The sequence below is a fragment of the Mirounga angustirostris genome, unplaced genomic scaffold, assembly GCF_029215605.1.
Source record: "Mirounga angustirostris isolate CCGP_5_RB_7025 unplaced genomic scaffold, mMirAng1.0.hap1 SCAF_13, whole genome shotgun sequence".
Taxonomy (NCBI): Eukaryota; Metazoa; Chordata; class Mammalia; order Carnivora; family Phocidae; genus Mirounga; species Mirounga angustirostris.
The window spans coordinates 13,343,721-13,371,222 of NW_026991721.1; the positions used below are offsets into that span (position 1 = coordinate 13,343,721).

Below are 27,502 nucleotides of genomic sequence, written 5' to 3' on the forward strand. Positions count from 1 at the left end.
ACACAAAGACTTGGGAATATCTTCTGTTCCAGGGGTGAGGTGTATAAGGGGATTGCTTGGATGAATTTTTGACAAAAAAATCAACAGCCAAGGAAGGACCTTGAAAAGGAAAGGACAAAAAATTGTGGTAGCTTATTAAAAAGTTTTATTAGGCGTGCATGGGTGGCTTAGTTGGTTAAGCATCTGTCCTTGGCTCAGGTCATGATCTCGGGGTCCTGGGAGCATTGGGCTCTCTGCTTAGTAGGAAGTCTGCTTCTCCCTCCCCCTCTGACCCTCTCCCCACATGTGCTTGCTTGCTCTCTCTTTCTTTCTCTCAAGTGAGTAATAATATCTTAAGAAATAAAATAAATAGTTTTTATTAGACAATACGAGATGCCTGCTGGAATATTCAGCATCCTCTGCAAACTGTAAATCAAGTCAACATTAATGTTTTCCTTTTATCTACTACCCAGAGTTTTCTTCTCTTTCTAATTTTTTCTGAAGTGCCAGTATTATTACCTTTCTTTCAGGTCATCAGAATTTCTGTATAACTATTCCCATATTAAATGGAATCTGAGCTGGTCTTAGTTGCATATACAAACAAGAGAAATTTGCCTTGATAAATAAAATTATTTTTAGGTCTTGGAATAAAGTTAAAACATTTTTAAACATTAAAAAAAAAGTTCAGCTTCACATTGGTCCAATTTTCCCATGGGGATTTCTAACCTCACAAATATACTGCAATAAACTTCTGCAAGTTAGGTATCTCCCAGGTAAAGCTGTTTGGGAATCAGATAAGAACCATGTATTGTCTTTGTTTTCATTTCCCCCAGAGAATGCTATAGAAGTGCTATTTGAGCAGTGATAAAGAATAGTTGCCAACATGAATGCTGTAGATATCAGTTTCTTCCTCTACTGAGTATTAAAATATAACTGGGAAGACTCTTGAATTTGCTTTAGAAGAAAACTGGACACCTTACCTTAGAGAGCCCGTAAGTTGTAGCTTCAGGATTCTTTGGAACAGTCTACAAAATGAAATTCATTAAGATACATTCACTGACTTTATTGCTTGATTCTGAGTGTGGTAGTTTTGAATCATTGCATGTACCTTAGATGTAAGCCAAATATCTGGTGACTTGGACACAGTTAAGTTTTATTCAACCAACCCATAATTATTCACTGTCCTTCGATCAGTAAGAAATATTATTTTAGAATTTATTGTTAAAATATCAATTTAATGATTATTTATGCCTTGACTGATGTTTATTTGAAAACTTTAGCCATAATTTGTATACAATAAGCTATTGAAACTATTGCTTCTTCTACCTGGTATGACAGAACGTCTCTTGTAGTTACATACTTTTTATACGATCCATATATGATAACTTATCCTTTCTGTGTCAATTGCATAAAGGAATTCAAAACATCACAGTGCTAAATGTCTTGTTTTTTGATGACTTGAGATAATTTTAGGGGAAATAAATAAAACAGAAAGTTAGTGATTTGTATTTTGGTGAAGGATACAGAGAAAATCTGAAAAGGAAAACTCAAGAAATACAGACTATATCAAGTGACCATTCCTACTTCTTGTTAATCGTCTATGTCATATTTGTAGTTTGTGTTTTTCAGTTTTGTATTTAAACACCACCTATTCTGATTCTGCCAAATCTGGGCTATCTGTTAAAATAGGAAATTAATAAAGATGATCTTTATGTGCCTCCAGGATGGGTGAAAGAGTGGAGAATAAAGCACAGCCAGGTTTATATCTGTGCATTTTGGGGACCACCAAGGGAAGAACCACCACTTTTGGGGAAAGTGACATGAGTATTAACATAAAAGACTACACTCAAGAGTGTCATCTCTACAGTAAGCCAATGGACTAAGTAAGGAATGAGGGACTGTTACAGGGATGAGATTTATGTGACTACCAAATAAATTTTATTAACAAACAGGTACTGGTAGAAATCAAAAGGACCTTTCCAAATGGCTACCTCTGCATCTCTATCATTCAAAGTAAATTTGATTATAAACATTCTGTATTTTTATATCTCTTCAGTATAAGAAAAAAATATAATGATAATGATATATAATTAAAATGAACTTCCATTCCATTCTTTTAAACATTGAAAGTAAATTATTCATTAATTTGGTAAATGCATACTCATTACTTAAAATGATCAAACTATAATGTGTGGCTATAGAAAGGAAAGAAATGGAATAAATATTTTAATACATGCTGGGGCCAACTGTCATCTAGTTGATTAAATTATGAATGTATTATCTCATTCATTGAATTCCTCACAATTAATGATTTAATTATCCAGTCACAGTCTTACTATGGAAGAACCACATAACTATCTTATTAAATAAGAACTTCAGTGAAGCAGAGGTGACCTCAGGCTTTTGCCCATCAAGCACAATACCTGGCACATAGTAAGCATGAATTCATTCATTCATTCATTAGACTTTTTCCAAATTGACAGGAGATCAAATTTATTTTTCTTACTTGATAGATTAAAAAGTGAGGTTCAGAAAGTTCACATAATTTGTCCAAAAATCAGACACCCAACAGATTCAACACAGATCTAAAAGGCATAAACTTTTATTTTGTTTTGTTTTGTTTTTCCATTGGGTCCATTTACATACTGGCACTAACACTCACCGAGATTCCTTTAGAGAGATAGGCCAAAGCATTTAACAATCAGACAAAAATATGCAATATGAAACAAAGTCGTTAGTTCAAAGTAGGAAAGATTTGGAATATCGGAATGTGAGTAGCATGGTGGGCTGCGGGAGTCTGTAAAATCTCTCTGGAAATAAGAGCAGCTGAATTGACTCTGACAGGATTGAACAGGGCCTGACTAGGCATGGTAGAGGTCCAGTAACGGTACTACAGAGAGCTCGGAGGAGTTCCAAATACTTACGTTTAAGCCTATAGGCACTGCCGGAGATTTCTGCGTACCAGAGCACAAAAGGAAACCGTGTTTAGGGAGTTTAAAGTAGCAAGCTATGAAGGATCCGGGGAAAGGGATCCTCTTTTGGGGAGAAAGGCCATCTTATTGTGATTGTGCATTTAACTCTGCTGACCTTAAAGGAGATAGGGACAGCAACCTGAAGCTGTAGTTGAAATTTATTCTGAGGTGTTTGGAAGAAAGGCACTGGGCCATCAGTAGTCATAGCTGCTGACTCCTAACTGAGGTCAGAATCACGGATAGGTCAGTCCCAGAAGAAGTCTCGTTAAGGATCTAGTTTAACATCCACAGATCACTTAGGATTAAACTGAATACATGAAAAGAATGCAGCATATTAAAATCATCCAGTTAAGAAGTAATAGAGCCAGATGATGTCTTGCTCTATTTTACAAACAGCCCAGTGTTTTAAGGGATATCTACTGATACACTGATGTTATTATCTATGCTTTAAAAATAGGAAATGAATCTTGTCTTGTATAGGAGTCATCCCTTCTTCGCTTTCTATAGAAATACTTGAAAATAGGGGAAATAATACTTTCAAGTGATTGAGGAACACAGATTATAGGTTTTGAATCATGTACTGTGTAGATTTTGTATTTCTAAAAGTAAATTAAATAATAGGCCTTTCCACATTTTTTTTCCCCCGTCTTTTTAACAAGGTGCATTGGGGGCATTCATATAATTATACTTTCTTTTTTTTAAAGATTTTTATTTATTTGACAGAGAGAGATACAGAGAGAGAGGGAACACAAGCAGGGGGAGTGGAGAGGGAGAAGCAGGCCCTCGGCCAAGCAGGGAGCCCGAAGCGGGGCTCGATCCCAGGACCCTGAGATCATGACCTGAGCCAAAGGCAGACGCTTAACGACTGAGCCACCCAGGCGCCCCATATAATTATACTTTTTAAAAGAATAGTGTAGTTTGTCTGAAATATCTGAGTATTTGCTAAAACAAACTAATCTGCATTTTTAAGAGCCTTGTTTATTTTCCTGATAATCCCTAATCATTCTATGGATTTTCCATTTTGGGTCTGAAAGCATACTCTTAATAAAATTGCCCTTGCACCATACTTTTCAAATGTGATTTAATCTGTTCCCTGACAAAAAGTCCCCTGCAGATTAGATCTAGCAGAATTTTAGAGTGCCATTAAGGGATAAAATTGAGGAAAACTTAAGTTAATTGATCACCTCATGCAGCAAGTTAATCGTGAAGTAAAATTAGCCTGTAATTAAAACTTTAACTTGCAGTTCCTTTCCCTAAATCACAAGAATAGAATTTTTGGGAGAAGTTATACTAGAGCACTAGATTCTTTTAAGTTGTTGGGAATGATTTTAAAAGCCTAATATGTAATTGTCAATTGAGTGAGATGGCTTATTTGACCACTATCAATATTCCTTCTTCATTTTATGGAACAAAGGATACCAAAATATCAATTTGTGACAATTGATATTAACTCTCATACACTGGATAGATTTATATCTTTTTCTTTTCAAAACCCTACTTTAGGAAATTTATGTACATAAATTTGAATGGTAACTCCACTGAAAGGCAAAAGGGGAAGGGACATGTTATAGTTTTGAAAATCAATTGTAAATATATTGGTGCTGAAGTTATGAATAATTAACACAAAATGTTTTAAATACTAAGGTTCAGTGTTCTGTGTAGCCAAAGCAGAGAATTGATGGTATAATTTAGCGGGAAGTTGAACGCTTATTTCTCAAAAATTCTTCCTTAGTCTATCGATGACATTTGAAAGTCTACCAAAAGAAAGGAATTTCTCTGTCCTGAGGTTTGACAGATGTTACCAAAATGACATTAATAGAACTGGTTGTACATTACTTTGTTGCAGTGAGAGGGAAGTAAATTCAATGGGAATGAAGGAGGAAAGAGATGTTAAGACTGGCAATGTCTAAGTGAAAGGAGCACACACTTTCAGGATGGGTGGTTAGGAAAAAGTGAACAATTTATGTACATCAATTAAAAAGAAGCCAATTTATGCAAGCAAGTAGGGCATCACAGGGAGACTCTAAAATCCAAGCTTTACCTATTACCATTATCCTCAAATGCCTTGATGAATGTCAAAGGCATTTGTTTTGAAAAATAGAGATATTCATACTTCTCTTGTTATCCATTTATTGACTATGAAATATAATGCATCCTTCATTTGTAAATTAGATATATTTACAAATTAAGCACAAGAGAAATATAACTGATTATACCCATGTATAAATACTTCACAGTTCTAAATACATTGGTTGGTTTTTCTATTTATTCTCTTTCCACATGGGACATAGGGCAGGAAATTTCTCACATATAACATTATCCACCTATTATATGACATAAATTTGCATTTTTGTGTTTTTTCTCTCAATGTTTCATTTGTGTGTCTATTTTCTCAGTAATAAAGAATGAGAACAGGAAGGATATTTTTCTTTCTCTAAAAATACCATTTTTGTAATTTTATCGAGGCATATTATCTAGTGATGTTTTATAATACATGTTAAGAATGATTACATAAATATACTGTATTTTACAATGTTAGTATTCATCTCGGGCACCTAAGATGTTTATCACTAATTAATATTTTCAAGAAAGGGACAAAAAGACCTGCAGAAAAGCCTTCACTGAAAAAATTTAGATTTCTATCTTCTTCAACCTTTGAACACTTTCCATTATAATCTGCCCCTTACCAACGAAAGATAGCGTCTCTTCATATTTAAATATATATCATAAGAATTCATAATTTATCTAATTTCAGGTAGCTACAAACTGCTCTGGATCATGCAAAATAGGAATAACATCACAGAATTTATTCTCTTAGGACTTTCTCAGAAAAAGGAAATAGAAATCTTCTGCTTTTTACTCTTCTTACTTTGTTACATTGCAATTTTGATTGGAAACCTGCTTGTCATGATTTCTATCACCTGCAGTCAACTTATTAACCACCCAATGTATTTCTTCCTGAGCTTCCTATCCCTGGCAGACGTTTGCTACACCACCACTGTGACCCCCAAGTTAATCATTGACTTGCTGGAAGAAAAGAAGGTCATTTCCTACAATGGCTGCATGACACAGCTCTTTACCATGCACTTCTTTGGGGGGATTGAGGTCTTCATCCTCACTGGGATGGCCTATGACCGCTATGTGGCCATCTGCAAGCCCCTGCACTACACCCTCATCATGAGCAGGTGGAAGCGCGATGCCATGATTGCAGCTTCCTGTTTTGGTGGATTCCTACATTCCTTTGGTCAATTTCTCCTCGCCATTGTTTTACCCTACTGTGGCCCCAATGAAATAGATCACTTCTTCTGTGATGTGTATCCTTTGCTGAAGCTGGCCTGCACAGATACAAGCAGAATCGGTCTCCTAGTCGTTGCCAATTCAGGACTGATGGGTCTGGTGACTTTTGTGGTCTTGCTGGTATCATATGCTGTGATCCTATATACTGTCAGGTCCTACTCTGCGGAGAGTCGTCACAAAGTTCTTTCCACATGCAGTTCCCACATCACTGTGGTGGTTCTCTTTTTTGCTCCTTTACTCTTTATTTATATTCGACCAGCAACTACATTACCAGAAGACAAAGTGTTTGCTCTTTTTTATACTGTCATTGCCCCCATGCTCAACCCTCTCATATACACACTAAGAAATATGGAGATGAAGAATGCCATAAGGAAATTTTGGTGTCATGTCATGGGAAGTAAGGACATAAATTGAAACGCATCCTGATTTTCACCACAGAGTTTGTTGAATACATGACTTCTCTACTCTGAAACCTTTAAAATGCATAATGCTTGTCTCTGTGTCTTGTATGTAGCTGCGTGTGTAGCCCCAAATATGAGCAAAAGATTAGGATTCCCCAGATTTCTCTCTGCTGTGCTTTCTTTTCTAGTTTTCTTATTTATATAACCTCTGCCCCGTTGATCCTTTGTCTGTGCAACTAACTTAGATATTTATCAGCAGGCTACCCAAGGCAGTGTGCTACACAAATTAACCCTGCAAACCTACATAGCTCATTTTTAGGCATGGCTACGTTCAATGAAGCCAATTCTAGCCACCAAACAATGCTAAAAAAATAATTCTGAACTTTTACTTCCATCTATTAAAGAATATCCTAACATACCTAATTCAACTGCCACAACATATTTCTCAAAAAATTCTCCTTCTATTCTGATCATTTTGTAGCCAGTGGTATTCTGGAGCATCTCTCATGCTGAACACCAGCACTTCATCCCAAGCTGCATATTAAAACCTTCTCTTCTGCTTTAAGGCACGTGCTCTCCTAGCTCTCTTCATATATAAACTAACTGCACCTCTCTGGCTAATTCTAGCACCTTTCTGTGCAGATGTGGGGTATAAGGATGGAAAAAGTTGGGGACCACTCACATATTAATGTCACATTCCTGTTCCTGGTGAACTTACATTTTTCTCAGGATGGGCAAGTGGAAAATATCACTTAAACTCAGTGGTATGCTTTTTTAGCACTGTAAAAGTTAAAGACAGGTTTTGTTTTGGTTTGGTTTGGTTTGGGTTTGGTTTTAATGGTAATTGAAAGTCACCTGAAGAAAATTAAAATTTGCTCCAAATCAGTAACAGCTAGGATTAAAATCAGGCCATTGAATAATTAATTAGAACTGAGGAGAAACTCAAAAGTTGTTTAGAAACTTTTTCAGACATGAAATGCTTGCAGAAGTATTTGTTTCAGGCTGATATAGAAGACATACTAAATAAAGATGGGTTATTATTTATTGTTGAGGCTTTCCTAAAATGGGTGGAGAACATAAAGAGAAAAATAACAGAGTGCTGTGACTCAGTTTAAAATAAGCAACAAATGGAAGTGAAAATATCACATGCTAAAAATTCTTGAAAAATACACCGACATACTTTCTTAGTTGTTCTTTGTCTAATTCTCAACAGCTATACCAGAGCTCCTAAGAGAGTGATGTGGGGAAAAAAAGAAATGATGTGGGATACAGAGGCAGAAGAAAAAATATTAAACTTCCTTACTACCCACAGCCCATTTACAAGTCCTTGAAACAGGCTGAGTGACATTCCTTGAGGCACTCAGCTGCCTTGATGTTAATACCTTGCTAAGGACAAAAGGCAATCTTAACCCAACCCCAGGACCCTGTAAGTCCACCTTAGCATATAAAAATTCCTTTGGAAACTTCCTTTATCTCTACCCACCAAGATCCATGTTTTGGCAATCATCCTCCAAGCATATGACCCATCTATATACATCTGAAAGGTCTCATGACTAAGGTTTTACTAAATAGTAATAAAAGACCTTTCCTAACAATAGCAAGCCCCCTCAGGATCCTGGAAACCTTGTTTCCAAAATACCTGGAAGGCTTACGCTATCCCTAACACCTCCCCAACTTGAAAGCATATAATGGGCCACTCCTCATGACCCCATTGCAGCTCTCTCCGCCCACAGGTCCTGTCCCTGTGCTTTAATAAAACCACCTTTTTGCACCAAAGATGTCTCAAGAATTATTTCTTGGACATCAGCTCTGGACCTCACCAACATTCAAAACTATATCAGAAGGGCGTGAAGAGGTACATTCCAGAGAACAGCAACAGAGCCAAAATATGAAAGATCACTTTCTGGTACAATAAGCAGGGTCTCTGGCAAGAAGACCAGCAAAACCTTGAACTTTGACGCTATTTCAGAAGCTCTGTCTTCCAGGCCAGCCTGACTTGTATTATTGAAAAATAAAACTTCTCATCTTCTCAAGAACATGTTTTTGTCGGGCGCCTGGGTGGCTCAGTTGTTAAGCATCTGCCTTCGGCTCAGGTCATGATCCCAGGGTCCTGGGATCGAGTCCCACATCGGGCTTCCTGCTCTGCGGGAAGCCTGCTTCTTCCTCTCCCACTCCCCCTGCTTGTGTTCCTGCTCTCGCTATGTCTCTCTCTGTCAAATAAATAAATAAAATCTTTAAAAAAAAAAAAAAAAAAACATGTTTTTGTCATCACTTCATTGATTCTCCTGCCTTTCTCTTCAAGAGCAATTATTCTCTTTCCAGTGGGATCATTGATATCCGCATAAAACTGTAGGGAAAAATGATGAGATCCTTTGCAATTTAGTGAATGTTCTTAGCTCTTCCATTCATATTATCCACTTTTCATTGTCTTTGACCAGAATATTTTACAATGCTATAGATACAGAAGTTAACTCATAGAAAATAATAGGAATGCTTGTCCATAGAAATGCAAATTATGTCCAATGAAATGCAATTGATGGGAACCTTGTGGATATTTTGCTAGTTTTGCATCCACTTATAAATTCATTTCAGCCTTCTTTACCAGACTATAAATGTGTGGAACATGTTGTTGTCTGAACCAGTGGTAACATCTTATTGGTTTCTGCATTCAATACTGAGTTAAATAAAACCTTTGAGGTGTTTGTTCATTATTTGTATAAAAATCATGATTTTATCCTCTTTCAAATTTGTTCTTTAACAAAATAAACTTTCTTTCATCTAAAATAAAACAGGGGCACCTGGGTGGCTCAGTCAGTTAAGCATCTGCCTTCAGCTCAGTTCATGATCTCAGGGTCCTTGGATTGAGCTCCAGTGTGAGCCCCATGTTTGGCTCCCTGCTCAGCGGGGAGTCTGCTTCTTTCTCTCCCTCTCCCTCTGCACCTAACTCCATTTTTGCTATTTCTCTCTCAAATAAATAAATAAAATCCTTACAAAAAAAGAAAAGAAAATTACATTTATATGTTAATTCAAGAAATTGCTGTTTTTATACTATCATCTCCTGATCTAAATCTTTGAGATATGATTCTGTCAGTGTTTATTTTATGGCTTTAATTAAGGTTATATGATTTTCTTCCTATTGATCCACAGCTTCTCTTAGTAAAATATATATGTAAATAACTTGTTTTCTTAATTGTAAATAGAACCTCTTACTTCCCTTTCTATGTTTTATTCCTAGATTAAATACAATCTATTTTTTTGGTGTATACATATCTTATATCTAACTACCTTACCAATTTTCTTATTAATTCTAGATATTTTTACCATTTTTTTCATTTCATAGAATTACAATCTACCCCATTTTATAGATGAAAAAGCTGTCTCACGGAATTTGAGTGTTTTTCTTACTAAATTAATAGCAAAAAAATCTATCTCTAATTCTCAGTTCAGGGCATGCTTCACCAAATCATTGCAGCCGTTGGTTGATTTAAAGAAAGTCACATATGAGATAAACTGTTTCTAGCCTGAGAGCATATTATTGTAATTTTATAAGATGTATTATTCATTTCTGGAGCATATAAACATAGTAAAAAGTTCACCAGGAAAATTTCAGCTTGAAAGGAACAGACCACATGCTAAATTGGGAAACAGAAGGAGTTTTAACACTACAACACCTGCTAGTTAGGACATTGAGATAAATTAAGGAAAGGGAGAATTTAATGCTATGGTCAAGGAACTAAGGAGGACATTAGAGGGTAAAAAAGTTCATTGAAGGAAGTAGATATTGAAGAAAATAGAACAAAATGGTAAAGGTAAAGTACTTGTAAGAAACACCTCAATATTGAAGAGTTTTAAAATATTTTACTATGATGTAAAATCCCTTTATTACTATAAGCCTATAAGAAAGTCTCCCAGAACCAGTAGAACAGTTGGTGTTTGAAACCAGGCATTCTGGATTTAGGGACCCCCACACCTCCCAACACACCTATTGCTTATGTAAGGTACATAATAATTAATATTTCTAATAAAGAAATTAAGATATACTATAAGAATTATAAGTTTTCCAGTTACTACATTCAAAAAACAAATATATTAAACACATTCCCACTAAAGGTAACTTTCTTGAAATGAGGAATCAAACCTGAAAATTAAAAATCTGAGCATACAGATGTCTTAAAATATTGCTGAAATTTAAAAAGAAACTATAAAAATAGATGCATTCATAGACATCTGCTGCTTGAAACAATTTCAATAATAATTGAAAAGATCTAACAAGCTTTCAGCAGACAATAAAGACAAAGTACATTTTTTTAAAGTTAATTAAATCATGTAATTGCAGTTTTAGAATGAATCTAAAGACAGGATATTTTAGGTATAAAAAAGATGAGAAAACACAAGTGTCTTGTAGAATTACTTAAACACTAATTCAAGGGACAAGTAGCATTATCTGTATAACATAAAAAAGTCAAAGACTTACTATTTAATAGTTTCCATAAATTAAAAGAAAAAAAGACTAACAGCATCCTGTTCTTTGCTTTTGAATATGCTGCTTGTAATCATACATTTGTTTGTTCTGTTTATTATCTGACCCTCTAGTCTCTAGCCTCACTGAAGGCAGAGACTCTTTCTTTTCTACCACCATATGCATTCTCTACGCTGAATTTTATCCAACTGACACTTTTTATTTTATTTTTTAGATGATGTATTTATTGGGCACCTGGGTGGCTCAGTCAGTTAAGTGTCTGCCTTTGGCTCAGGTCATGATTTCAGGGTCCTGGGATTGAGTGCTGGGATGGGCTCCCAGCTCAGCAGGGAGTCGCTTCTCCCTCTACCCCTGCCCCCTGCTCATGATCTCTCTCTCTCTCATGCTCTCTTTCCTTCAAATAAATAAATAAAACCTTAAAAAAATTATTCCTTATTTTAGAGAGAGAGAGAAAGAGAGATGGGGAGAGTGGGGGAGGAGCGGAGGAAGAGAGAGTCCCAAGCAGACTCCACACAGATCGGGGAGCCCCACTTGGGGCTTGATCCCATGACCCTGAGACCACAACCCTAGCAGAAACCAAGAGTAAAATCTACCTATATTTCTTATCTACCAGATGGTTTCTTATTGTTTCTGTCAATAGGAGTGCACATTCTAGTGATAGTGAAGTCAAGAGGAAGCGGGAAAAGATTTCCTTATATGCTCAAAATAAAGTATCAAATTAAGGAGGACTTAGGACTGTAATGTGAGGAGAATAGAGGAAGAATGAACTGAAAAAATAAATGAAAATTGTCCAATCATCAAAAATATTGTAATAACTTTGTATGGTGACAAATGGTAATTAAACTTGTTGTGGGGATCATTTCAAAATGTATCAAAATATTGAATCATTGTGATGTACACCTGAAATGAACAGGATATTGTATGTCAATAATACTTCAATAAAAAAGAAAACGTTTTTTAAAAAATAATAAAATCATCCAGTCAGGAGGGGTCTGAGGTAATGCTAAAGATTCTAAGCTCCAACCTGTGGTTGGCTTTTGCAATCACTATACACTCTTTGTATATCATTTATTATTAATTCTAGGGCTCAGGATAGAACCCTAAAGTGAAATTCTAGAATGCTTTTAATACAAGTTACTTCCCTTCCAAAAACAAATGATGACACCACATTTTCCTCATGGCATTCTTCATTTCCATGTTTCTCAGTGTATAGATCAGAGGGTTGAACATGGGGGCAATGATGGTGTAGAAAAGAGCAAACATTTTGTCTTCTGGGAAAGTTGTGGCTGGTCGAATGTAAATGAAGAGAACAGGCACAAAGAACAGAACCACAACTGTGATGTGGGAACTGCAAGTGGAAAGAGCTTTGGTGCGGCTCTCTGCAGGGTAAGCCCTGATGGTGTAAAATATCAGGAAATAGGACACCATCAAAATCACAAAAGTCACCAGAGCAATCAGGCCTGAATTAACAACTACCAAGAGACCAATTCTGTATGTGTCAGTGCAGGCCAGCTTCAGTAAAGGATACACGTCACAGAAGTAGTGATCTATCTCATTGGGGCCACAGAAGGTTAGGAAGATGGTGAGGAGGAACTGACTGGCAGAGTGAATAAATGCCCCAGTACAGCAAGCTGTGATGATTGAGTTACACCTCTGGCTGCTCATGATGATGGTGTAGTGCAGGGGCTTGCAGATGGCCACGTAGCGGTCATAGGCCATCCCTGTGAGGACGAAGATCTCCACGCCTCCAAATAAATGTGTGGTAAAGAGTTGTGTCATGCAGTTACCATAGGAAATGGTCTGCCTTTCTGCCAATAAGTCAGTCATTAGTTCGGGTGTCACAGTAGATGTGTAGCAAAGGTCGGAGAGGGAGAGGTAATTAAGGAAAAAATACATGGGTTGCTCAATTAGCCGACTGCACATGATAGAAATCATTATGAGCAAGTTTCCCACCCAAATAGCAATGTAGCAAAATAAAAATAAGACAAAACAAAGGATTTCAATATTCTTGTTTTTGGAAAGTCCCAAGAGAATAAATACAGTGACATTATTGCTTTGATCCATGGTCCAGCATAGATAGAATACATGAATCACCTGAAATACAGAATTAACGAGGCCGTATTTAGAAAGGTTTCTTCAGTAGAGGGATGATCATATCCTATTCAAGGAATTTACTAGGTTGAATATGCCTCATTCAGTGTCTCAGAGAATAAAAATCAAGTATTCAATTAAAATGACTGGTAAGAAGACTGGGGGAACATAAATTAGCAGATTTTCATTAAATCTACCAGAAAATTGTGATCAATGTCTGCCTTAGTCAACAAGAGGGCCTTTGATCAATCCACAATTGAGTCTTGGATGCTACTGAAAACATGGTACTTATTGCTTAACAATGTGTTCCACCCAATACTTTTACAATTTTAGGATCAATTCTGACCAGATATCTTCATGATGTCTGTACTTTCATGATTCAGGGTCATGATTCAGCCCTGACCTTACATCTGGCTTCTCAATCAATTCCTATTTAAATTTCCTCTTCAACTCTTACTAAGTTAACGTGGTCACCCATACAATGAATAATAACACTGTAATAGAGATGGAATTTTAAAAAAATATTCATTTCCATAGTGGAATTTTAAGAACTTGAATTCATTAAGGACAAATTATTAAGAAATAACTTCTGGTGATTCTCCAAATCAGATTATATGGTATTAGCCAATAAGTTAAGAGGCTATTTTAATTTGAATAAAATATAATGCTGAATATACTATTGGCTTGAATTAGTCATCAAACATTCCTGAAATATGTTCTTTATCCTTGCTCAAGCATAAAGGCTTTTGCATAATTTTAAGTCTCTAAGTAAAGTCTTGGAATGTTCTCAGGCAAAGCCATTCCATCAATCTGTCTGCCTTTATTAGGAGTTTGCTAAATATATTCCTTGAATCTCTAGTTGTCTTGGTGCAGAAGACAGCTATGCTTAATGGCCTGCCTGGCAGTCCTTGATTCAACTTCCTTACAGACATCAGGCTACCTCGATTAACTGCCACATATTTTAATGCCTTTAAAAAATCATGTGTAGGGCACCTGGGAGGCTCAGTAGGTTAAGCGTCTGCCTTTGGCTCAGGTCATGATCTCGGGGTCCAAGGACTGCATCCAGCTCCTTGCTCAGCGATGAGCCTGTTTCTCCTTCTCCCTCTGCTCATGCTCTCTCTCTCTCTCTCAAATAAATAAAAAAAAAAATCTTGAAAAATAAATAAATAAATAATTTAAAAATCATGTGTATAGTCTGATCATTCATTGTAGTTTTGGGGGAATCCCTTGTTACATGTCTTAATTCAGACACTAACTTCAGATATGACCTTTGCATGTCAGTTACTTTCTTTTAAGAAGTTTTTCTTCATTTGAAATCTAGAAAAATATATCTTGCTCTATGTAATTCAGACTACCACTGAGACTCAGCTTTGATCATAGGTGAGAAAAATCTTTAAAAAAAAACTGCACACGTCAGTATTATTGTGTTGAAATTAATGTACACAAAGAAAAATAAAATTATCTTATAATTTTATGACTATTTATAAAATTATTTTAGGCTTATAGAAGTTAAGGAACTTGTGTATAGTAACGTGACTAGTATATATAGCAAAGTAGGGTTTATAACCTGAGTTTTCTGACTCCAGTGCCTGTTTCTAAACACTTTACAGCCTCTCAAAAGGAAAATACTGAAGCAACAATATAAATTTAACATGAACTCTGGCTGTTCCAAATCTGAAATTTGCACACATTTCTGAATCTTCCAGACAAAACCAGGATCCGTCCTGAATGGATAATTGTCCCATTTTAGTCACTCAAATTTAAACGGAAAATGTGTAAAAGGAAACACAGAACTATAAGATAGACTCAAGTCTCCAATAAAAACCACAAACCAAATCAGTTCAGGATTCTGCAATAAATAAGCCAGTTCTAGAAAGAAAACAAATGTACAGCTCATGTGCTTCTCTAGGAAGCAATATATTTCTTATTCTCTCAAGCATGAGTGGTGATATTGTAACTTCAGCTATTGGCCAAGTGAGAAAAATAGATAGGAGAAAACTGTTTGGGTGCATGCCCTAATACTTCCACACCTTACATTTGGGGCCTAGTATACTCTTGGCATATAAATTTCCTATCTGTAGAATGAATGCACTAGCTTCAATGATCCCATCATGAGGTCTTTTGCAGAATTAAAATTACTTTATTAGTCAATGTTTTACCGACCATCTTCCTAAAGTTGTAATAATTTGTCCTTTTTTAATGTATAGGCATCTAATAGACAGAATTAGTACATGATTTTGATCTTATTTTTCTAGAATATGTGATTTTATCCTCAGTAGACAACCACGATCTCTTTGAATTTAGTCCTTTCTTAAACCAAAACCTTAGACTGTAGAATTCACAGTAAAATCTACTTTAAAATTAGCTGCTAATTAATGTTTTCCTAACATAGTAGTTAAAAATATTTTATTCAAAAGGTATTATTACATATTTCTGCAGAATAATGGAAAAAATTACTCACATTTTTTCCTCTGCACTTATTTTGAATGTGTTCTTCTTTTACAGTTTTTATGTCCTCTCTTCATTGAAATCACAAGCATTCTTTAACTATTTGAATGATTTTCTTTTAAGTTTCTGACTTGAAATTTTTCTCTACTCAGCAAGTGCTATTGATTAATTTCACTTTCTAATTCCCCAAAGTATCCATAAAAAATTACAAAATTCATGCATTTTTTTGTAACTACTCTCACCTGTCATACCTTCCGTTCAAATAAATGATAGGAGGTCACCTGCAGAAAAAAAACTTGAAGTCAAAACTTCATTTTCCAAAATTAGTCAAATCATAATTTATACACTCTGTATTTATACCACCACATTATTCCTGAGGGTCTCAAGGCTCAAATGCTAAGTAAAATTTTAGGTAAAGTTTATATCCTAAGTACTTTTGTTTCCTCCCAAGGTGTTGCTTTTTTAGTTCGAGTTAATTATTTTCCGTCCCCAAGTAATCAATTCACCAGTTAGTAGCCTCTTAGATCCAAGTTACCTGGCCAGCTCTACAGGTGGATGACAAATGCCCTACACAAAAGGTAAGTGCAGTGTGTTGTTAGAATCCCACTCATTAAAAATTCCTTGGTGACTGAGTTCTGTTGTTTATGCAATTTGAGGTGTTTTTTTTTTTTCCCTTTGCTATAATCTGTGGATCCAACCATAGTTCTGGTCCTTATGTTAAGAAATCATATGCATCCATTCCCACATAGTGTTTTTATCATTGGATGTGTGTGTGTTCTTTAATGTATTTCATTTAAGGTAAATTTTCTACTTTCCCTTTAAGGTGAAATTTTAATGATGTATTTCTAATAAGGTAAATTTCCATTTAAGGTATATTAATTTCCTTTAAGGTAAATTTTAAGGAAAATTTATTAAAGACATATAGAACTTTCTTTCATGTCCTTTTAGGCTTACAAAATGCTCATTAAAATACTTTGTCAACAGTGGAGTTGAACATTCTGTAATTTTGCTCTAGTCTTACGTCATTTTCAATAACCTTTCCTCTTATATTTCTATTCAAAACTAATACTTGATTCTGCTTTGCCCTCTGAGCTCCACTAACAATAGCAAATATTTAGTAAGCATGTGCTCTGTGTCAGACCTGAACCATGAATAAGAGTTAATGGGTTTATAATCATTCATTATTCTGTACATTAATGCTTCTTTGGTGTCTTGTTTAGTGGGTAAAAAACATAAAAATAGCCCAAGGTCATAGCCTTTGAAAATTAGCACAAGCTGTTAGTTTGCTTTGCTTCTAAAATAGAAATCACCAAAGGATTCTGGGAGATCTCATGATCAGTCTTATTCCTTATAATCCAACTAAACCATTGTTTTTTTTCCTCCCCCAACCTTTTTCTCTTGCTGTTAGATGTCTCCCTCAATCTTGATTTAGTAGGTGTTTTTATGTCTCCTTCAGACCTCAGACTTTTTTTCCACGGAATCCCCTATATTCCTCTTCTCTTTTCTTACCTACCTTTGTCCTCACTGTGCCATCTCTTCTAGCTGCACTTGTTTACTCACAAAGCTCATCTACTTCATGGATTCTCTTCCCCCTTAGAAAAGGGATCAAAGTATATCTTCCTGAGTTCCTTACAATTCTTTCATATCTATGATGCATTTTGAGCTATTTTGTGTAAACTGGGTCATGGGTCTAAGTTCATTTTCTGTATATGGACATCCAGCTGTTCTATCACTGTTTGTTAAAAACTATCTTTTCTCCACCAAATTACCTTTTCCTTTTTGTTCCATTGATCTCTGTGTGTATGATTTTTACCAGTACCACATTGTCCAGTAATAGCACCCAGTCTTGATTACTCTATAGTAAGTCTACATTGTGTAATATGAGTCCTGCAACATTATGGGGTTTTTAAAAAATTATTCTAGCTATTGCGGTTGCTTTGCCTTTTCATATGAGTTTGAGAATCATCTTGTTGATATCTAAAAAAAAAAGCTTACTGGGATTGGAGAAATTGACATTTTAACAGTATTGAATCTTCTAATTAACAAGCTATGTATACTCTCCACTTGCTTAGCTCTTCTTTGATTTATTTCATTATTGGGCACCTGGGTGGCTCAGTTGGTTAAGCGACTGCCTTCGGCTCAGGTCATGATCCTGGAGTCCCTGGATCGAGTCCCTGGATCGAGTCCCGCATCGGGCTCCCTGCTCGGCAGGGAGTCTGCTTCTCCCTCTGACCCTCCCCCCTCTCATGTGCTCTCTCTCTGTCTCTCTCTCTCAAATAAATAAATAAAATCTTTAAAAATAAAAAAAATGATTTATTTCATTATTGTTTTGTAATTTTCTGAATATAGATCTTGCACATATTTAATTAAATTTATATGCAAATAGGTTTTATTATATATTTTTTTATTTTAGATTTCATTTTTTGATTGCTGGCAATCCATTATGCATGTGGACAGTGTGTCCTATGAACTTGCTAAACTCACTTACTCATTTCAAGAGATATTTGTAGATTCTTTGGAATTTTAACATAGGCAGGTGTGTTGCATAGAAATAAGGACAATTTTATTCTACTTTGTATGACTTTTGGGGTGGGTCTATTACATTAGCTAGGACTTTCAGAACAGTGTTGGATAATTAGTGGTAAAAAAAGACATTTTTGCCTTGTTCTAGAATAAGTTGTCTTTTACCATTAAGTATTGTATTAGCTATTGGCTATTCATAGATATTTTTAGTAGGCTAATGAAGTTCATTTTGTTCCTAGATTGCTGAGGATTTTGATCATAAAAAAAGATGTTGAATTCTGTTGAATATTTTTTCTACATTTATTGATATGATCATATGATTCTCTTTCTTTGGTGTATTATATGGTGAATTACACTGATTGTTTTTCTATTGTTGAACAAGCCTTGCAGCTTGGATGAATCCCACTTGGCTGTGATGTATTGGTGTTTATTGCTGTATCTGACTTAATAATGTTTTGTCAAAAATTTTTATGTCTGTGTATCATATGATCTCACTGATATGAGGATTCTTAATTGTAGGAAACAAACTGAGGGTTGCTGGAGTGGGGGGTGGGGTGGGAGGGATGGGGTGACTGAGTGATAGACACTGGGGAGGGTATGTGCTCTGGTAAGCATTGCGAATTGTGCAAGACTGTTGAATCTCAGATCTGTACCTCTGAAACAAATAATGCAATATATGTTAAGAAAAAAAAAGAAGAAGAAGAAGATAGCAAGAGGGGAAGAATGAAGGGGGGGAAATCGGAGGGGGAGACGAACCATGAGAGACGATGGACTCTGATAAACAAACAGGGTTCTAGAGGGGAAGGGGGTGGGAGGATGGGTTAGCCTGGTGGTGGGTATTGAGGAGGGCACATTCTGCATGGAGCACTGGGTGTTATGCACAAACAATGAATCATGGAACACTTCATCTAAAACTAATGATGTAATGTATGGGGATTAACATAAGAATAAAAAAATAAAATAAAAATAAAATAAAATGCACAGTAAGTGGAAAAAAAATTTTATGTCTGTTTTCATGAGAAATAATGGTCTTTCATTTTCAGTACTTGTAGTTTTTTTTTTATAAATAGAGCCCTATTGTTATCAAGAATATATTATTTACGGGATTAACATAAGAATAAAAAAAATTTTTTTTAAGATTTTATTTATTTATTTGACAGAGAGAGAGACAGCGAGAGAGGGAACACAAGCAGGGGGCATGGGAGAGGGAGAAGCAGGCTCCCCATGGAGCAGAGAGCCTGATGCGGGGCTCGATCCCAGGACCCTGAGATCATGACCTGAGCTGAAGGCAGACGCTTAACGACTGAGCCACCCAGGCGCCCCTAAAAAAAAAATTTTTTTTAAAGATTAAAAAAAATTTTTAAAAAGAATATATTATTTATTATGTTTGTATTTTTTAATGAAAAAAATTAACACTGAGTGCAGAGATGAGCAAGATAGGCAGATAGATCTGGATTCAAAGTCCAGCTGTGCAACAAACTGTAGGTCATCTTGAGGAAGTCACTTTACTTCTTCAGACTTCAGCTTTCAACTCTGTAAAATGATAGTAATTACATCTAGATTTTAAAGTTACCATTAGGACGCACCAAGAAAATAAAAATGTCATGCATCACACAGCATGTACCACTACGTCAAGCCACCAATCACTATGGGCTGTCCATAATAGGCACTAACCAATATTATAGTCTTTATTTACAAAAGAAAGGACACTTCATTAAGCATTCTATCACAGCAAACTTTGTCCTTTCTTTTATTATTCAATGGTTAGAGGGAGTATAGCCTCACACTTAAAGAGTTCTGGCAAATCAGTGATGAGACTTGAGTTTGAATCTTAGCTCTCTTGTATGCTGGTGAGTAGAGCTAGACTGAATTTCTAACCTCCCAAATTCAGTCTCCTTACCTTTAAAATAGAGATAAGAAATTCATGTAAATTGTTTAACAAAATACTTCATAAATATAAGCAATTGTTGTCACTTATCAAGATTTCTTTCTTTCTTTCTTTCTTTTTTTTTTTTTTACTGAATCCCTTTAGGTACAAATCTGTTGAATTGCCATCAGGTCATACAAAAGCAACGTCACGACAGAAACACCTGCAGACATCTGCTTTCTGCCTCCTGCACCTAAACTTTCCAGTCAAACAAGTGAGGCTTGCCTGTGATTTGAATAATTGTATATGTGCTGCCGAAGCGAGCACGTGATTTGAATAATTGTAACTGTAGTAGGAATGAGCATTCATTGTAGGTTATGTGTGCTCTCTAAGTCATGCCGGGTATCTAAAGAGGACATCTGGCTTCAACACAGTGCACAGCCATGTCTGAGCCACTGGCTCTCCACCCTGGGCAAGGTCTGCAGTTAGCCCTCTTAGTGAAGCTGTAAGATTCTGGTCCATCCCCAGTGAGAATCCCAATATAACAGAAATGCTGAAGTAAGCACAATTTAGAAACCCTCCTTTGCATCAAATTAGCATTTGGCCTGGATTAGCATCCAGCTCAAACACATTTTGATGAGCCATGTAAATTAGATCACAGGAAAGATGGGCCAGGCAGAAAAAATATGATAGAATCAATATTCTTGCAAGGAGGCAGATCTATCTGCCCTACTTTGTTACTTCCCTGAAAGAAAAGCTTATCTTGTGGGTAATTCAGTGTCATTCATGCATTCAGGCATGAAAATGGGAATGAGAATGATTGGGCCATAAAAGAGGCTTGATCGGTTTGCACAAAGAGGAGGCCACAATGTGGAGGCAGCCATTTCCAGAGAGAAAAGGAGTCATCAGGAACCCAGGGTTCTCCTCATGCCTCCAGGAGGTAAGCAAGATGAATTTTTATTCTCATCAGCCCTGAGTCATCATCCCCACCATGACACTGCAGGACATTTCCAGATTCTGAAATGGAATGTGCAAATGTGGATGGATAGTTAAGAAAAAAATAAAAATGAATTTCTCATCAAAGGTCAAGAAGAGTGAAGTCTTTTGCCTTCTCTGTCCTTTGCCAGTTTTCTCACCAACTCTCTCATTATCATCTGTACCTGAGTTCCAACTCTAGAGAGAGGCCAAGTCCAGAAATGGATTCTAGAAGTCAGGCACAGAGCATACCTGTTACCTACTCGTCTCCCAGCTGCTTTGTTCTCTCCCAACCCCATCCCATTGGGTGCATGCTCTAGCCGTCCAACCATCTGGACTGTGGCACTTCTCTGCTCAAACACAGGGAACAGCCTCCTACTGCCTTCTTAAAACCAGTCATAGTAACATTATTGCATGCATACTCAGTACCAGGAACTGCACAAAGACTTTTCCTTCATTATTCCCAATGCTTCCAAAGGCCCTGGGAGGAAATGATTATTCTGTTATTGTTATTATCCCCAGTGTTATGCAAACTTCATATTTGGTCACGTCTGGATTGTCAGCTTTTTTTTTTCCCCCAGCGTTTTTCCTTAGACCCCCAACCAAACTGACTTCTCACTGTTTTCCCATTCAAACCTTGTATTTCTTCCCCTTTGATTCTTATTTGTGGCTTCCCTCCAGTAGGCATGCTCTCCCTTTTGAAAACTGATCTCAAACACACCTCCTGCATGAGGACTTCTCATACCTCTTGGCCAAAAATAACATTTTCTCATCATTATCAGAGATACTCTCGTACCACCTTTTGGGACTTCCATTTGATTTTGTGCATCTCTGTCTCTCCTCTGCTAGACTGCCCATTTTTCAAGAGACTGAATGTCATGACACCAATATTTGTGTTTGGCATAAGGCATACAACACGTATTTGCTCAAGGAATGTCATATGGATAAATGTCAAACTTGAGGAGAATACCTAATCTCTGTTTGTAGAGTCTTAGACATCTGTTTCTCTCATCAATTAGTTTTTTCTTTCCTTAATTTACATTTTCACTCACATGTAAAATCCAGTATCAAAGTAAGCCCCCTACAGTATCATATTATTTTTCAAAGTACATCTAATGATGGCTATTTAATCAAGGCTCTGGCTGGCTCCATAGTAATTAAGAGAGAAATCTATACAAAAAACTTCCTGTGCCCTACTCAATTAATTTTCCCAAGATTATCCACATTTTCATTTAGACAAGCTTGCACAGAAGGAGAAATAAATTAGTATTTAACTTCACCCTTTTTCCCTGTCACATGTAACACCACTGAAGATGTTGTTTCATGTAATTCACTGACGGTATTTTTAGCTAGTTCATAGGGCTCCATGCAAGTTTAATGGAAATCAATGACCCCCAAAACTTACATTTTTTTTGATTTGTTTCTGATTTTAGTACAACGTTTTTCACAATATGAGATGAACTTATTTATGCCCAGGCTTCAAAGGATGTGCAAACATCTACTAAGTTATTTCTATCAGCAGAAATGTTAAAAAAAGAACTGTTCAAACTCTCATCATTATTATTCAACAAATAATTAAAGCAGAGTGTCTTTCTTAAGTCAGCAAGCAGGCAGGCAAGAAAAGAGGGTGTCGGCACTTAGGTGAAGAAAGAAGAGTATATAACCTTGGGGTTAGAGGGATTAGATCAAAACTGGCTCTGGAGAACATGCATCCTCAAAAGGGGAATGAAACCCAGAAAGGAGAAAAGGTAGGTGACAAATAATGAGTGACTGAAATGGAACAGGTAAATTTGAGAAAAAGACAGAGGAGTTACAAGATTAACCAAGATAGAGGGAATAAGCAGGAAATACAGAGAAAATAAAAATCCACCAAGGTTTAAATTTTTTAATCAGAAAAAAATAATTGTAACCAAGACATTTTGAAGCAGTAAGAAAAGTAGTTAGAAATGAAAAGCTGAGCGAGCTCAGAGTGGGACCAGTTCAGCTCAACAGCCATATACTAAGGTCCTACTATGGGCAAGGTGCCATGTTAAGAGCTACCGAGACCACCAAGACAATAAAGAAAGGCCCTGCCCTCCAGAAGCCCAGCAAAATGACAAAAACAAAGCTATCACTACGCCACAAAAATCATGATACATGGCAGATTGAGATGATGGTCAGGAGAGCAGCACCCGGAGATACTAAGGATGAAAGAAAGCTCCTCAGGGAAGGAAGTGATTCTTCATGAGCGTACTTGATGAGCATGCTTGAGCACGTGTGCTGTCCTCATTCATGGAGAAAAGAGAGTTAAATATATACACACAAAAGTCTTGTATTAATAAACAAGAAGTAGATGTTCTCATTTTAATGGGGTTAGGCTGGAAAGAAGGAGTTAGGAAATAAGACGATCAAAACCCCACTTGGTTGTGATGCATTGGTTTCTATTGCTGGATTTGATTTACTGGTGGTTCGTTACAGATTTTTATGCCCACATTCATGAAAATAATGGTCTTTAGTGTTCATTTTGTGCATTATTTTTACTGGTTTTGGTATTGGGGTAATATGACCCATAAAATGAGTTGGGAAATGTTCCTTTTTCACTTAAAGAGAATGTGTAGAATTAGTACTATTGCTTCCTTGTATGTTTGGTAGAATTCAGTACTGAAGCCATCTGGGCTGGAAGTGTCCTTTGATGGATGGTTTAATTCAATTTCTTTAATAGATATAAACCTTTTCAGATTACAGATTTATTCTTTGTTGAGTTTTTGCAGTGTGTGTCTTTCAAGGAATTTGTGTTTTCAATTAAGCTGACAAATTTATGGCATAAAATTATTCATACTATCCCCTATTAGCCTTTTAATGTCTATAGAATGAGGGATAATGTCTCCTCCCTCATCCTTAATCCTGGCAACATGTCTTCTTTCCTTTTTCTTGGTTAGCTTGGACAGAGATTTATGAGTTTTATTATTCTTTTTTTTTTTAACAGCTTTTGATTTGATTGATTTTCTGTACTTCTTTTGTGTTTACAATGTAATTATTTTCTTGCTTAATGTTTATTATTTTGTTCTTCCAGCTAGGTTTGGATTTTATTTGTTCTTCCTCTAATTTTCTAGGATGGAAACTTAGGTTATTGATTTTACATTTGTTTAAAATGCATACAGTCCATATTTTAAATTTCCTCAAAACACTGCTTTAGGGGCGCCTGGGTGGCTCAGTCGTTAAGCATCTGCCTTCAGCTCAGGTCATGATCCTGGGGTCCTGGGATCAAGCCCCACATCAGGCTCCCTGCTCAGCGGGGAGTCTGCTTCTCCCTCTTCCCCTGCTCGTGCTCTCTCTCCCTCTCTGTCAAATAAATAGATAAAATCTTTAAAAAAAAAAAAAAAAAGCTCTGCTTTAACTGCCTCCCTCATTTTAATATTATTTATTTTCATTCAGTTCTAAATACTTCTTAAAATTTCCCTAGAGAATTCCACTTTGATCCATGGATTATTTATAAAAGTATTATTTATTTTTAAATATAGACTTTTCCAGATTTCTTTTCTGTTATTTATTTCTAGTTTAATCTTATGATGGACTAAGAAAGTGCATTGACTGATTCTTATTATTTTAAATTTGTTAAGTTTGCTTTACCACTCAGAATATAGAATACCCAGTGAATGTTTCATGAATGTTTACATCTATCTATCAGTTATCTATCTATGTATCTATCTATCATCTATCAATCTATCTATCATCTATCAATCTATCTATCGGCATTAAAAAAGAGGGAATATTGCCATTTGTGACAACATGGATGGACCTTGAGGACATTATGCTAAGTGAAATAAGTCAGACAGAGAAAGACAAATATTGTATGATCACACTTATATGTGGAATCTAAAAAAGTTGAACTCACAGAGACAGAGAGGAGAACAGTGGGGGTAGGGAAATAGAGATATTGGCCAAGGGGTACAAACATCTAGGTATAACCAACTGAGCCACTTAGGTGTTCCTTTTTAAATTTTTTAAAAAATTTTATTTATTTATTTGTCAGAGAGAACAAACATCTAGGTAAAAGATGAATAGATTCTGAGGATCTAATGTACAGCATGGTGGCTATAGTTAACAATATGGTATTATATATTTAAAGTTGCTAAGGAAGTAGATCTTCGATGTGTCACCCTCCCCCACCCAAAAAATATAATCATGTGAAGTTGATGGATGGATCACCTGACTTTATTATAGTAATCATTTCTTTTTTTTTTTTTTAAGATTTTATTTATTTATTTGAGAGAGAGAGAAAACAAGAGGCAGAGCACAAGCAGAGGCCGGAGGGCAGAGGGAGAGGGAAAAGCAGACTCCCTGCTGAGCGGGGACCCAGATGTGAGACTTGTGGGATCATGACCTGAGCTGAATGCAGATGCTTAACTGACTGAGCCACCCAGACGCCCTATGGTAATCATTTCACAATGTATACATGAATCAAGTAATTGCATTGTGTACTTTAAACTGACACAATGTTGTAGGTCAGTTCTATCTCAGTAAAGTTAGAGGAAAAAAAAAACTGATGAAATCAAAATCAAGTCTACGGTTTAGTTAACAGTAATGGATCAAAGTTGGTTTCTGGATATTGAAAAATGCATAATGGCAATGTAAGATATTAACAATGGGGAAAATAGGAACTATACTACCCTTATAGAAGTTCTGTATGATAAAATTATTCAAAATTCTTTTTTTTTCATTTTTTAAATTTCAAGTTCTTATTTAAATTCTAGTTAGTCAAAATTTTCAATTTACATCAGACAGAAGTGCTTTAAATGCTATAGCCCCAATGCTTTTTATGCATATAACTCTGCTCACACCATCTCAAAATCCCACAAAATTAACTACATTTCAAAATCCATTTTTGTATGGTAGAATTTGTCTTTGACCAGCCGGTACTCGTAATCCATAAATCCTATTTCTGTCATCCATAAATGATACCAATGGAACAGTTACTCTGCGAGATACTTTCCTATCTCCCTCATCCACATCTAACTGTTCCTCCTTTTTAAGTAAAGATGTTTAGCTATGACGTTTGACACCAATTTTTTCTCATAGCATTTTTCACCTCTGAATTTCTCAGAGTATAGACTAAGGGACTGAACATAGGAGCAGTGGTGTAAAATAGAGTAAATACCTTATCCACAGGGAAAGTGGTCGGAGGTGGAAGGTAGGCAAAGATTGAAGACCCAATAATAAAACCATCACAGTGATATGAGACCCACAGGTAGAGAAGGCTTTGTGTCTTCCTTCAGCCAAGGGATTTCTTAAGGTGAATAATGACATAGGAAAAAAATGCAACCACAAAAGTCACTAAGGTAACCAATCTTGAATTAGCAACTACAAGGACACCAGCGAAGTGGGTATCAGTACCAGCAACTTTCAGCAAAGGGAAAATACCATAAAAGTAGTGATCGATTTTGTTAGGACCAAAAAAGGGCAACTGGATTGCCATAGGAAACTGAGTTAAGAAGTGGACAGCCCCACCAGCCCACTCAGCTAAGATAGGAGATTGCACCTTGTCCTATTTGTGATAAGTACACAGTGAAGTTTGTAGATGGCAACGTGGGGATCAAAGGCCAGGATGGTAAGGTTAGAGACCTCAGTGCTTCTAGAGAAGTGTATGGTAAGGATCCGTCACATGCAATTACCATAGGAGATGGCTTTTCTTCCCACTAGCAGGTCCCTGATCAGTTTGGGTGTCATACAAGAGGTGTAGCATATGTCCATAAAGGATAAGTGACTGAAGAAATAGTACATCAGTTGGTAAAAAAGACGGCTGCATGGATTGCAATAAGCACTGGAGGTTATATGCAAATGAATCATGGAACATTACATCAAAAACTAATGAAGTACTGTATGGTGACTAATATAACATAAAAAAAAAAAGAATGGAGATAAGTTTTCCTACCAACAGGGCAACATAACAGAGTAAGAAGAGAATGGGACAAAATATTTGTATATCATAATTGTAAGACAATCCCAAAAGGATGAATTCTGAGACATTCTTCTGTTTCTCCATATATTTTAGTTTGCAAATATCTGAAAAGAAAGAAAACATTAATTTGTGTAAAAAATTAGCAACATGATAATAAAATAAAATTTGCCAAAATATGGTTGGGCATTATTGAATTTTTTTTTAAGATTTTTTTATTTATTTGACAGAAAGAGACAGCAAGAGAGGGAACACAAGCAGGGGGAATGGAAGAGGGAGAAGCAGGCTTCCCACCGAGCAGGGAGCAAGATGTGGGGCTTGATCCCAGGACCCTGAGATCATGACCTGAGCCGAAGGCAGACGTTTAACGACTGAGCCACCCAGGCGCCCCAGGCATTATTGAATAATAACATAAATTATTCCTGTTATGTAGAATTAACTTTCCTTTTTATTATGTATTATATTTTACAAATCAGTTGTGAAATCTAATGTGAAGTGGTTATAATAATATACTTTTTCAACTTTACTGTCAAT

The 27,502-nt window shown here is 36.1% G+C and overlaps 2 protein-coding genes and 1 pseudogene across 2 annotated transcripts; 1 reads left to right on the forward strand and 2 right to left on the reverse strand.

Moving 5' to 3' along the window:
• Positions 1–5,729: 5,729 nt before the first annotated feature.
• LOC123856416 (olfactory receptor 4P4-like) lies at positions 5,730–6,662 on the forward strand. The gene has a single exon (XM_045892619.1). The coding sequence runs from the start codon at positions 5,730–5,732 to the stop codon at positions 6,660–6,662; it is 933 nt and encodes a 310-aa protein (XP_045748575.1).
• Positions 6,663–12,263: 5,601 nt separating this feature from the next.
• LOC123857985 (olfactory receptor 4P4-like) lies at positions 12,264–13,193 on the reverse strand. The gene has a single exon (XM_045895267.1). The coding sequence runs from the start codon at positions 13,191–13,193 to the stop codon at positions 12,264–12,266; it is 930 nt and encodes a 309-aa protein (XP_045751223.1).
• A 12,866-nt stretch (positions 13,194–26,059) lies between these two features.
• Positions 26,060–27,055, reverse strand: LOC123857986 (olfactory receptor 4P4-like; annotated as a pseudogene).
• Positions 27,056–27,502: the final 447 nt, after the last annotated feature.

Bases quoted from the DNA above. Each gene is read 5' to 3' on its own strand.
- LOC123856416 (XM_045892619.1), top strand. From the start codon at position 5,730: ATGCAAAATAGGAATAACATCACAGAATTTATTCTCTTAGGACTTTCT.
- LOC123857985 (XM_045895267.1), bottom strand. From the start codon at position 13,193: ATGGATCAAAGCAATAATGTCACTGTATTTATTCTCTTGGGACTTTCC.